This window comes from Musca domestica, unplaced genomic scaffold, assembly GCF_030504385.1.
Source record: "Musca domestica strain aabys unplaced genomic scaffold, Musca_domestica.polishedcontigs.V.1.1 21, whole genome shotgun sequence".
Taxonomy (NCBI): domain Eukaryota; kingdom Metazoa; phylum Arthropoda; class Insecta; order Diptera; family Muscidae; genus Musca; species Musca domestica.
This window is the reverse complement of record NW_026712258.1, coordinates 9,172,940-9,185,447: the sequence shown is the minus strand read 5'-3', so window position 1 is coordinate 9,185,447 and position 12,508 is coordinate 9,172,940. Positions and strand designations below refer to the sequence as shown.

The 12,508-nt window shown below is 33.4% G+C and overlaps 2 protein-coding genes across 3 annotated transcripts; one reads left to right on the top strand and one right to left on the bottom strand.

The window, feature by feature from the left end:
• Window positions 1–2,685: 2,685 nt before the first annotated feature.
• On the top strand, window positions 2,686–6,942 carry LOC101895499 (mitochondrial nicotinamide adenine dinucleotide transporter SLC25A51). 2 transcript variants are annotated; one of them, XM_005188296.4, is made up of 4 exons: window positions 2,686–2,905; window positions 3,006–3,696; window positions 3,760–3,889; window positions 5,890–6,942. In XM_005188296.4, exons 2-4 carry the CDS (start codon window positions 3,191–3,193, stop codon window positions 6,205–6,207), a joined length of 954 nt encoding a protein of 317 aa, XP_005188353.1. In that variant the 5' UTR covers window positions 2,686–2,905; window positions 3,006–3,190; the 3' UTR covers window positions 6,208–6,942. The 2 variants fall into 2 exon arrangements, with proteins under 2 accessions (XP_005188353.1, XP_005188352.1); XM_005188295.4 differs by having other exon boundaries at window positions 2,686–2,944.
• Window positions 6,943–8,944: 2,002 nt separating this feature from the next.
• On the bottom strand, window positions 8,945–10,500 carry LOC101895326 (serendipity locus protein delta). Its single transcript, XM_005188294.4, has one exon. It carries the CDS (start codon window positions 10,431–10,433, stop codon window positions 9,000–9,002), a length of 1,434 nt encoding a protein of 477 aa, XP_005188351.2. The 5' UTR covers window positions 10,434–10,500; the 3' UTR covers window positions 8,945–8,999.
• Between the last annotated feature and the right edge of the window lie 2,008 nt (window positions 10,501–12,508).

Genomic DNA, 12,508 nt, shown 5'->3' with positions numbered 1-12,508 from the left:
TTCTGAAACAGATCATGCGTTAAAATTAAATTGACATAAGTCGGCCATGGTACAATGAAAAAAATGCAATTATATAGAGGGTCTAACTGTTTGGCATGTAATGTCAGAATTACTATCAAAACAAAAAACCAAACAAATTGTTGCATGCATTTTGAATAAATAATTTAAAACCGCGAAAATTTAGTGAAAGATCAAACTTTCTTTTCAAAATCATGTTTTATATAACTCGAAATTTTTATTTCGCTCCAAAAACTGTAGATTTTGTCGATACGAGGGCGGTTCGGAAACTTTTTCAAAAATATTTTCATTTTTCAATATAATCTCCTGAAACTTTAATACACATATTCCAACGCTTTTCCATGAGGTCTTCAAAATAGTGGTTTACTACTGTAATTGCATCTTCATTTGAGGTAAAACGCTTGCCAGAAAGGATTTTTTTTAGATTTGGAAACAATCATAAGTCCATGGGAACTAAATCAGGAATATATATATTTTTTTTATGATCAAAAAGGTGGCAATTGTATTCTGATTTTATTGTTTTACCCGATTGCAGATACTCGTAGTCAATCAATAAAATATCTTTGAAGTACCAAAAAATTTGAATTGATTCCACCAGCTTCACTGTTTGGGTTGTTCTTTCGTTTCTAGAGCATAGTGGTGGATCCATCTCTCATAAACAGTTATGAAGCGACGCTTGAAATCCTTTTTATTTCGCTTAAAGGAATCCAAAAAAGCTTGAGAAATGTTCATTCTTATGCGTTTTTGATCGACTGTAAATAAATGCTGCACCTATCTTGCAGAAAACTTATTCATCTGTAGTTTTTCATGCAAAATTATATGGACTCCATCATTTGAGATGCCCATGATATTAGCAATTTCACGCACTTTGATTCGTCTCTGATTTGTGTATGTACAATGGATTGAATTTATAAATACACATTTTGACAATAAGATGTTGTCAAATGAATAATTTTGAAAAAATATGTAAACATGCTTGACCTTACCTTCTTGACTCTACCATGGGTCTCTCTAGTGCATGATAGAAAAATACAGGTAACAGCAAGTGTTGTTGTACAACAAATCTAACAACAACCACATACAAATTTGTTTTTGTAAGTAATACAAGTGTCAAGGTAGATGTACTAGGTAATCGCATCAGCCCAGCTAACGGCACCATTAAATGTCAAAACAAATTGTTGTAATGAAGAATTCGCCCTAAATGAATGCAACAACAAATTTGTTTATGTTGTCTTCCCTAAAAGTACCTTAATAATTTAAAAACAAGTTTAGAGTGAAACCAGTAAAAAATTAAAAGAAAATGAAGGAAGGAGGTTAGAATGGAATGCAGCTTTAAGAATTAAATTAGCCTCAACATCGAAGATTCCCAAAGCATATCACGGGAAGTAGTGCAAGAATTCGACTCTTGCCATTTGCAGTTCCGGAAAACTTTCGGCTTAAACCAGTAAAATATAGTCATTATAAGTTTCTTGGTTTAAAAAATATCGCAATACTACAATTAATACTTATTTTAATCTTATTTGTTTTACTATAGCAACTTTTATTGCGACGTTCATTTACGACGAGAGGCACACAAAATAAAATGTAGACAAACACCTCGTTTCTGATTGGTTGAAGCAAATTTGCCGCCTTAGATGCCAATTTTGACATTTGAGGGTAGCAATTCGCCGATGCGGTTACCTGTTAGATCTACCTTGACAAGTGTCATGTACAAAACTGTAAACAAAACAATTTTCAACAAATTATTATATTAAAAAAACGTTAATTTTTGAAATTTAGATTATTAAATTTAAAATGCAGAAGAACGGTCTTAAAAAAATTAATATTAATGATTTCATATCATTCCCCTGAATGTATTGTTGTTAGCTGTAGGTCCAAATCTCTTAACACTTCAAGCAATCGCTAGAAAATCGTGAAAAGAGCAACATCCCTTTCAAACTGAAACCAAACTGTATATAAATAAAGTATTCTACATTTTGCAATTTAAAGAAACTTGAAATATATGACTATATTACCTAATTTGGGGTCAATGTTCTTTAACCGCAAAAAATTTCACCATCATCGCTGTTAGCGATCTGTAAATTATAACAGTGTTTTTCCCTTTATAATGTAAAAAATATGTTAATATTGCCCTGCAGTGAAATTCTATATCAAAAAGCTGTATACCTATTGTATATCAGGGCCTCAATTCTTGTTTTATGAAAACTTTTATAAAGGAAAGAAATGCCCAATTTTATAAAGGAAATATTTTTCATTTCATATTTTCATAGAACAAGAATCCAGCCCCAGGTTTGCTTCTACCTGTAACAATTGTATCATGCTCTAGTACAAGCTAGTTCCCATGGTAGAAGAATACAGATAGCTGCATCAAAGCTTGGAAACATGAATATTTCAACAAAATTTTAATGTTTTTAAAGGTTTTCTAATACGACACCAATCGGGGGTTGTTTTGATATACATTTTTCAACAATTTTTACAAATTTGAATAATTTTTCATTCAAAGTTTTCAAATTTGGTTTGACAGTTCATGGTCCCAGCAGCTGAGTCAATGTGACTACCTGTATTCTTCTACCATGTCATTACTACAGTAAATAAACAGCTGTTTTTTTTAAGAGAAAATAGTATTGCTAGAACCCTTAAAACGAATTTTGCGATCTTTTAGAAACCACAAGCAATCGTGGTTTTTGCTTTGGTTTTTGTATTTATCACGCATTTCTGCTTTGTATAATTATTCTCTTTTTCCTTATTGACGCTTTATTCGGCAGTTCTTATGTGAAGTCGAAATCGTGACCTGTCTCGTACATCCCCTATCAAAAAAGCATTGACATCTGAATCTATGACGTTACTCCTGATCGCATAGAAATAACAGTATTGAATTAAGTGCCCCGTATGTTTGTCTAAAATGGTTCAAGTGAAAAATATGCGTGTATTTATTTAAAATCAATTTTATCAATTATATAATTAATAATCATGTTTTCAATATTCAGAACTACGGTGTGTACTTGTGAAGTGGGCAGTGGGAAGTGATTTAGTTGTTGAGGGCACAACTATCAACAGCTGACAAATATTGCGGAACAACAACAAAACAATGTTAAAAAGCTAGCAGTATCGGCCAGTTTCATAATTTTGCATACATTAGAAATTCTTTATTTAAGTAAAAACAAATTCGAAAATGGTTGTCGAACCGAACCATATTACCCAGCCTTCTAGGCAAAAGCCTGGCAATATAAACATTCCGCCTGGACGCAGTATATTCGTCGAACGTTTCTTTGGTTCATTCGACTGGAGGGAGTTTGCTTGTGGTTGTGGAGCAGCTTTTGTCAATATTGGTATCACATACCCCATATATAAGATGATTTTTCGGCAAATTTTGCATGATGTTCCTATAACATCTGCATTTAGTCAGCTGCGCCATGAAGGACTAATGTTTCTGTATCGAGGTATATTCCCCCCTCTCGCTCAGAAGACCATTTCATTGTCGGTAATGTTTGGTATCTTTGATGGAACAAGGCGATATCTCGTGGACGATTACGATATGAACGCGTATAAAGCTAAAATTATTGCCGGAATTGCAGCAGGAACAGTTGAAACGGTCTTATTACCATTTGAGCGAGTCCAAACCCTATTGGCTCATTCAAAATACCACGAGCATTTCGCAAATACACATCTCGCCTTTAGGTAAGTCATTTTGTGTTTTTTTTTTATTATTGGATTTCTATCTATGAATATATTTAATTACAGGTATGTCCTGACGCATCACGGATTTAAAGAACTTTATCGAGGTATAGTACCAGTACTATGGCGAAATGGTCCATCAAATGCTCTATTCTTCATTTTACGTGAAGAAGCTAGTGAACGATTACCTCAAAGAGTAAGTAATTTTAAAACGACTTGTTTTAAAATGTATATAATATGCCCTTGCTATAAATGCGTTATTCTGCTCCAACCGCAATGCTTACATATCCTACATGAAATCCAGAAATAAATATAAAATGTCGGGTAGATTTAATGATGTCACTGTGAATAATTCACAGTAAACGAGTTGCTTAGAATAAGGGTTTACAAATTTTGGATATTGTTGCCGGTATGGCTGCAAGTTGAGTTTAGGGGCTATGCTCGGATCATTTTGATTTTTTTACTGCAAGTGGATATTTTAAACCTGATTAAGGGAAAGTGATTATTTCGTGGGGGAAATACCCGGTTATTTGACCCGAAAGATCGAATACAAAATAAGTTTTTTTTTTAAAAAATGGCAAGTTGTCATATTATAGGGTTATTGGAACCGGCTCCGGAGTAATGCAAGAAAATTGGTATTTTTATACCAATACTTTTTGAAAAGCACCTAAAAACTCGAAAATAGACCCATTAAGCGGTATTAAGATCTACATGCTACATTATAGCCTATATTCTTGCCTTTACAAAATAGTATCATATGTGCTGATATTTTTTGCAGTTCCAAAGATATATGTGATGCATATTATGAACTTGAGATTCTTTCCTCTAGGTATGTCCAACACCGGCTACGCAATCCATAGTTTTTCTAAATATTATTATTATTTTTATTTTTGTTATGTTTTCTTATTTTTATTTATTACATTATTATTTTTGTAAGTAGCCGGTATTCGACTTTAAAGTCAATATCTTCGGAACTACAAAGCTGTAAAGGTTAGAAACATATTAGTAGAGGAAATCTCAAATTTTTGGAAAGGCCAGAGTGTAAGCTACAATGTGGTATTCAGTTTCTAGGACCATTTTCGACTTTTTATGGGTTTTTCAAAAAGTTTCGGTACAAAAATACCAATTTATTGTATTACTCCGGAACCGATTGAAACCAATCCATCATATAACCACTTTTTAGAAAGGTATTTCCATAAGCTTTCAAATGATACCCATTTTGTACAACCGGACAAAACCCGGATTTTGTATCCGAACTTCCAGGTCGAATAAACGGGTAACCGGATATTTCCCCCACAAAAAAATTACCTTGCCGTAATCAGATTAAAAAGATCTACACGTGGTCATGTCAATCCGACCATAGCCCCTAAACTCAACTTAATCCCCGGGATGTTTTACTTCAGTCCCATTCTGCTGTATAATTATTTCTGTTACATTGACTATTGAACACCGAAATTTGTCAACGCTTCGACGTAACAATCGGGAACTCGCAAAACTGTGATCTTTTTATTATACGTTTAAACATATCTAAAGGTAAAATTATTGTAGTAATATTTAATACAATTCGTAACACAATGCATCGCACTGGTCTTCACCATTATAATTTTTTTTTAAAGAATCTGGCAAGTTTGTTAAAAATTACCATGGGGAATGACTTCCTGAAAGTGACATTTTTATTATTCACCTAAACCTAATCTTTTAGACGATTTATGCTTCTTAAAAGAAAATTTAGAAAACGTCCAAGAGAGTTAACACATCTTCTAACGTAGTATGTTTTCTCACAAACGACAATCTCAAAAGGTTCGTCATATACGCAAATCGGCATAATGAATGGAGTTAAAACACGAGATAAGTATTGATACGTTTCTGTTGTTACTGTAGATATAAAGAACAGTGTACAAAAAATTTGTCTTTATACATTTTACAAAATACAGACAAATATCAATTCGACAAGAAATACTACAGTTGTCATGAAAACTCGACCTAACCAGTTTTTGGGTACGAGAGGCTGTAGAGGAGACATTATTATTCTCACTACTCTCACCCAAAAATAACACTTGCGACTTTATAATTGACCAATGTAAATCACAAATAACTACTGTAGTCTAGGTTATGTTGTTTTTATCAAATTTTGAAATAAAATAAATATAATATTCTTTTTTTATTTATTTATTTTTTTTTTTTTAATTATTCCAGTCTTCGATCTCCACAAAAGCTGCACAAGAATTTATTTCCGGAGCCATTATTGGAGCCAGTATAAGTACATTATTTTATCCATTAAATGTCATCAAGGTAGCAATGCAAAGTGATATGGGACACGCTGCAGAAAGCATGACACAATCATTTTTAAAAATATATCGCGAACGCGGCAACAGCATCGCACATTTTTACCGTGGCTGTGGATTTAATACGGCACGATCGTTCGTAAGTTGGGGTGTTATGAATGCGGCCTACGAAAATATGAAAAAAGTCATAACACCCAATATGTATTTAGAAATTGAAACTGAAAACTAAATTAACGAAAATGCATATAAAATACACCCAACGATTTATTGATACTAATGGCCAAAGGTATGCACATCTCGAAGGTTTTTTCTCTAACAAAACAAAAAGAAAACCAATGTCATAGTCACTGTTAAAAACGTTCATAGTTACTATGTTTTAGTTAAATTTGTAAAATAATAATATATACATTTAAGAAATCGACAATACGACTGACTGACTGGCGTCTCATACAGATAAGCTGACCGTTTTGTTTTTATAGTACAAACATAAGTATGGACGTTAATTTTCCTTAAAGTCTATGCAAGAACATAAATATTACAGAATAAGATACCATAGTAAGTTATGTAAAATTAAATGTTGGATATAACATTATAACTATATAAACAATTCTTTAAAAAGAATCAATGGCTATGTATGTTTAATGCAATTTTGGCGTCACTAGTTAATTATTCGTGATCATGTATTATTTATTCGAGTTAAATATACGCAGTTTATTGGAGAACAATTCTGCTATCTCATAATGTCCGTTTTACTTGCAATAATAGAAATGCAACTAAAACACAATGTCTTTATGAAGTGGCAGTGATGCGCATTTAACAATTCATTATAGTTCTACGGTATAAACAAATTGTATTTGTTGTGATTTGTTTAAGTTCTAAACTTGTTTTGCATAGCTAAATACGGCCTGACGTTATTTTAAATTTAATAAATTATTAAATTAATATGTCTATGTTCGTAAAACAACGGTTGAGTTTGGTTTATTTCTTGAATTTTAGATTTTAGTTAATTTTATTGCTTCCGCGAATGACATACTTCTATTAATTTCTGATTTTTTTTATATTGGTATGTTATGCTAAGCTTCCAATCCAATATCTGTCATCATACTTATACTTGTCTGTAGGTAAGTTCTATGTGTTCATGAAAATATTCAAAAATATATTATGCTGAAATAATAAAAATGCGGTCATTTTACTCGTCGAATCGCTTCCTTAATTTATCTGGTGTGTGTCTTTTATAATATACATAATTTTCTTTTAAAACACCATGAGGACAAAACACTTAATTTTCTTCGGTTGGCTTGTCGAATTTGAAGTGATAAGACAAAACCATAATAGGATTGGCGTAATGTAAAAACCTACAACAATATATTATAATACTTTTAAAATTAATTTCAATTAATCAATAGACCAATAGTGATGTGCTGTCCAACGACAATGTCAAGAAAATAATTTAAAAATCATCACACCTTAAGTTACGATCAACATTTAATTGAGTTCTCTTCAAACCGCAGATGCAAGTGAAATCGATAGCATTGAAAGTGCAGAAAAGCATATGTACAAGACTCCAAAAAGTTCCATAAAATTACAGCTTCTCTTATATTAAAATTTTGTGAAAAAAGTGTGAAATAAACAAAAGTTGCTGCATTTATTTTTAGTAAAAATGAAGTTTAAAGATACTAACATCTGATTTGTGTGTTAAATTACAAATTTAATCAACCTGATCCACCTTGTGATGATTTGGTTGAAAATATGAACCGAACGACCCATTCTTCCGTGATAGCAACAGACGTATTAGGGTACCACATAAATACATGTGTTTCACTTTTGTGGTGAAATACGTGGACCGAGTGCGTCGAATTTTAGGTAACGCTGTTAGTTTTTTTTACCGTTGCCTAAAATTCGAAGTACTCAGTCGACGTATTTGACTACACAAGTAAAACACATATATTTATATAAATGTTATCCAACATGGCGTAGGACGTACAAAATGTTAAAGATGAACATTTTCAAAATTGACATTTGAACAATTTTTTGTGTGTATGTGAATGTTTGTAATTGGAAAATATTACATTTGGTTAAATGTTTAAAATGATTTTTGCAACATTATTTGTTGATTTTAAGATATGGCGCATTTGTGTAATACGAAAGTACGAAACATTTGATAATTGTGAAGGTAATTTTAATATTTGTATACGCTAATTTGAAATTTAGGTAACGCAGTCAATATAGAAAATAAAAGCATAATATTATAAAACTGAATATTTAATTTTTTATACCCTCAGCCATATGGCTAGAGAGGGTATATATCATTTGATACGTCCAAAACGTGCATAATCGAAATAAAGGTTTTAGACCCTAGGTCTCTTTGGACCAAATCCATTTCTGGACATTAAGAGTCGATCTAGCGATGTCCGTCCGTCCGTCTGTCTGGCTGGTGGACAAGATAACTCTCCAAGGGAGTATCCAATTTGATCCAAACTTGGTACATCGTAATATTATTGTCAAACTTAGATCGAGTTCGGAGATGGGCAATATCGGTCCACTCCTTCCCCCACAAAATGTCGAAATTTTCAAAGGAAATAATTTGCTGCACAGAAAGAGAAAGGATAATCTGATTTTGCTCCTACTTTGCTAAAAAGGACAATATCGGTCAACTCCATGAAGTATCTTACCACAAAGGGCCAAAATTTATTAACCCAAGGTCTGGTGTGAAGATGGAAATGGAATGGCAAATTAAATATAGCCTCCATAGCATGGTAGAAATTATAAAAAATATATAAAAATCTTATATTTGATATTCTGTAAATGAGTAAGTTTGGATGTATGTTGTTTTTCGGAAACCAAAAATACTTGAATAAAAGAAACACAGATTTTCATGTAGTAACTCAATTTTTCGTTTCTAACAAATATCAGTTTTGATTGTCTTACTATCAACAAAGGTCCTGTTTAAGAATACACATACCAAATTCTGCATCATAATTTCGGTTTGTTGTGTTTTTTATTACTTTTTTACCTTTTTGACTATTTTAATGTAACCTCGTGTACATTTACTAAATGATAATCTAAATTATGTTGGGTACTGAATATTTGACCACATATATAACAAGCTTTTCGCGATTCGTTTGTTACAACTTCATATTGCGTAAAATTGGCAATACTCAGAGATTTGAGTATAACATCGTGCTCCTTCTCCATGTGTTTATTCAAGCTATCCTTGCCATTAAAATGTTGGTCACATATTATGCAACCGAATTTCGTCCCAATATTGTTGGAAGAAGTGGAAGATGGCTGCGGCTGAGTATACCCGACCTGTGAGCTGTTGTAGGCTTGTACTTGATGTTCTTCATATTGAAGAGCCTGTGGCTGATTATTTTGGTACTGATTCGGAACTGAATCGCTTTGATTAACTGCCGCCCCACCCGACTCAGGATGGGTACGTTTGTGAACCTTAAGTGTATATTTTTCCGTAAAGGTCTTTCCACAATATTCACAACTGTATCGTGGCCTGTCCGCACGGTGTGTGACCATGTGATGTCGGAACGTTCGTTTGGTTTTAAAAATTTGATTACAAATTTCACAGCGTAACGGCTTCTCCTCGGCTTCGTGCTGTAATTTGTGGTTATAAAGCACTGTTGTCTGGGAGAAAACTAAACCACATTTATCGCATTGATACTTCTTTGTGTCCATGTGTACTTCCATGTGACGTATTGTACTGATTTTGGTCGTAAATTCTTTATTGCAAAAACGACACTGATTTTCACTTTTTCCTTCATGTATATTCATGTGCAGCATCACATAGTCCTCGTTTCTGTGACTGAATGAGCACATTTTACAACTAAACTTTTTGTGGACTTGAACGACATGCCTCTGATGGTGTGTTCGATTTTTAAATCTCATTGCACATAGATTGCACTGTATTGTTTCACCTTCTGCTAGGGCTTCAACGTCTTCGCCGCTGTCAGATCCTGCAGACTCAATGTTTCTTTCCTGTCTTGGCTTCCCATGGTTAGTGACTTTTCGCTTTTTTTCACTGTTTCCTCCAATAACTTCAAAAATTGTTTCGGCTATTTCTCTATCAGATACGTTGGCGTCATCGAAAAAATGTTCGTCATTAATTTCTTCCATGTGTGACATTTCTTGGAGGCACTCCGCTTCAATGTCGCTATCAATCGTTGTAACAGCTTTCTCAACCAATGTGGTAAGAACCTTTTGCTTCCGGGTAAGGTTTATAAATGTGGTGTCGTAATCCACAATCTTAATAAAACAAAGACGACACAGCCATTCTCCCCTGGCTATCAGCAACTGGAATTTTCCGCATCGAGCCAAGTGCAAAAGGACAGTTTTGACACTCTTCCTGGATGCTGGACAGATGCTGCCCTCAATTATTTTGTGAGGCGAAGTGTGTTTTTTACGACAAAGGAAGCAACGAACAAATTCCCCCATAGTATGGGACATTTTCAAAAAAATTTCTATTATTAAAAACCAGAAAACAAGACGAACTTTTGTTTATATAGATTTTGAGTAGAGATGATACAAAACCCGATAAACTTTCAATTGTTTATAGTTCAGTACAATCGTAAAAAACGATAAGTTCAGTAACGATTACAAAACATAGTTGTATTCCAGAACTGAAAGACTCCAACCATGGTACAATAAGGAGGTAGAACAGCTTCGTAAAACTGCAGAAATACAGCCCTAAAGCTGCCTCAGACACACCAACAGTTGGCCCAACTTGTGACAAGTTAGTACAACTATTGGTGCGTCTGAGGGCTAGTTGTACAACTTTTTCGAAAGTTGGTTGAAGTTGGTTGAAGTTGGTTGGAAATATCAAAAATTTTTGATAATTTCGTAAGTTGGGCCAACTGTTGGTGCATGCGAGGGCAAGTTGTACCAACTTCAGTGTTTTCTTCATTTATGTCTTGACTTTGGTGAAGCAGCACATACATAAGCTGAGCGCTGAGCGCAAGTTGTCTTTCTTCTTCTTCCTCTAAAATTATATCAATTCCAAGTAGCGCATGAGCATCCGAGTCCATGTTGACGCTTCTAAAATACTTTGTAAATGAAAAGTTGGTACAACACATGGTACAATGATATCAAGGTAGGGCTACGATACCATATGATTTCAATTTTTTTTTATTTTCTTGGCTTAATATGTCATCTTTTTTTGTTTATGTATGTGTTTTTTTTTTTCAATAACAAACAAATTGTTCAGAAAACATTCAAATTCGGATGTTTTCAAAATGTTTATTTCATCGTATGCATCGACAAAATCTAGAGTTTTTGTAGCGAAATAATTTTTTAGAGATATATAGAACCTGGTTTTGAAAAGAAGTGTTGACCTTTCATTCAGTTTTCGCGGTTTTCAATTATTTACTCAAAATAAATGCAACAAGTTGTTTGATTTTGTTATTGTTTTGATACTATTTCTGACATTACAAGCCAAACAGGTAGACCTCTATACTTGCAATTTTTTCAAAGTTGACCTACCTTCTCTTCATTGTACCATGGTACAACAGTTGTATGAAAAGTTGGTACGTGCGAGGAGACCGACCAACTTTTTCATAAAACTTAAAAGTGACAAGTTGGGCCAACTGTTGGTGTGTCTGAGGGCAGCTTAAGGCTATTCCCGCTTCCTGTCAGAGTTATTCAAAATTATAGGCAACAAGTTGTTTTAATTTATTTGATATATTTGTTCATTTCTAAAATGAGTCAAATAACGCAAAAGATGAATGAAATGCCTGGATGTTCTCTCAAAAATATGATCCCAAGTGTTCAATCTTTCAATTTCATGGTAAATCTCGTAAGTATTATTAATGCGTGCCCCGCAATTTAAGTTTCTTCCAATCATTGATTTCGAAAATATTATATTTTTATTTTTCAAAACAACAAATACATACACAAAATTGGCAGAAGTCGGGCACACTTAGAAACAAATTGTAATCAGCTGGTAGCTCTACCTTACCTTTTTATTGTACCATGGCTCCAACTACATTTGCTAGTTCTTCACAAACTATTGAAAAAAAAACTATTCCGTACAAAAAATGTGGCTTAACTCTAGTTTAGTAAAGACAATTTAATTTTTTCAAAATTTTTTCCAGTGGTAGATATTTTTACCCTGATACCGGAACGGACACGGGAACCCAGATTTTTGACGCCAAAGTCCGGGTTCAAAACCCCGAAAAGAGCCGGATCCAATTACCCGATATCGATGAGGGTTGGTGGCAAGGTCTTGGACCAGATGGCACTTGTAGACTGTTTCCGGCAAATTATGTCGAAATTATAGACTAAATATAAGGGAATTTACAACATTTTATTCTTTACAAAAAAAACACAATTAGTAGCAGAGAAAATGAAAAACAAAAACAAATAACTTACAAAACAAATTCCAAATTTACACCATAAACAAAATCTTCTGATGATAAGCAATAACTAGCAACCACCAGTTTTTTTTTGGTAACACCAACACATAAGTATTCACACAAAGGTATTTAAAAGGAATAAGAGAAGCAACAGCAACTAATCATCACATC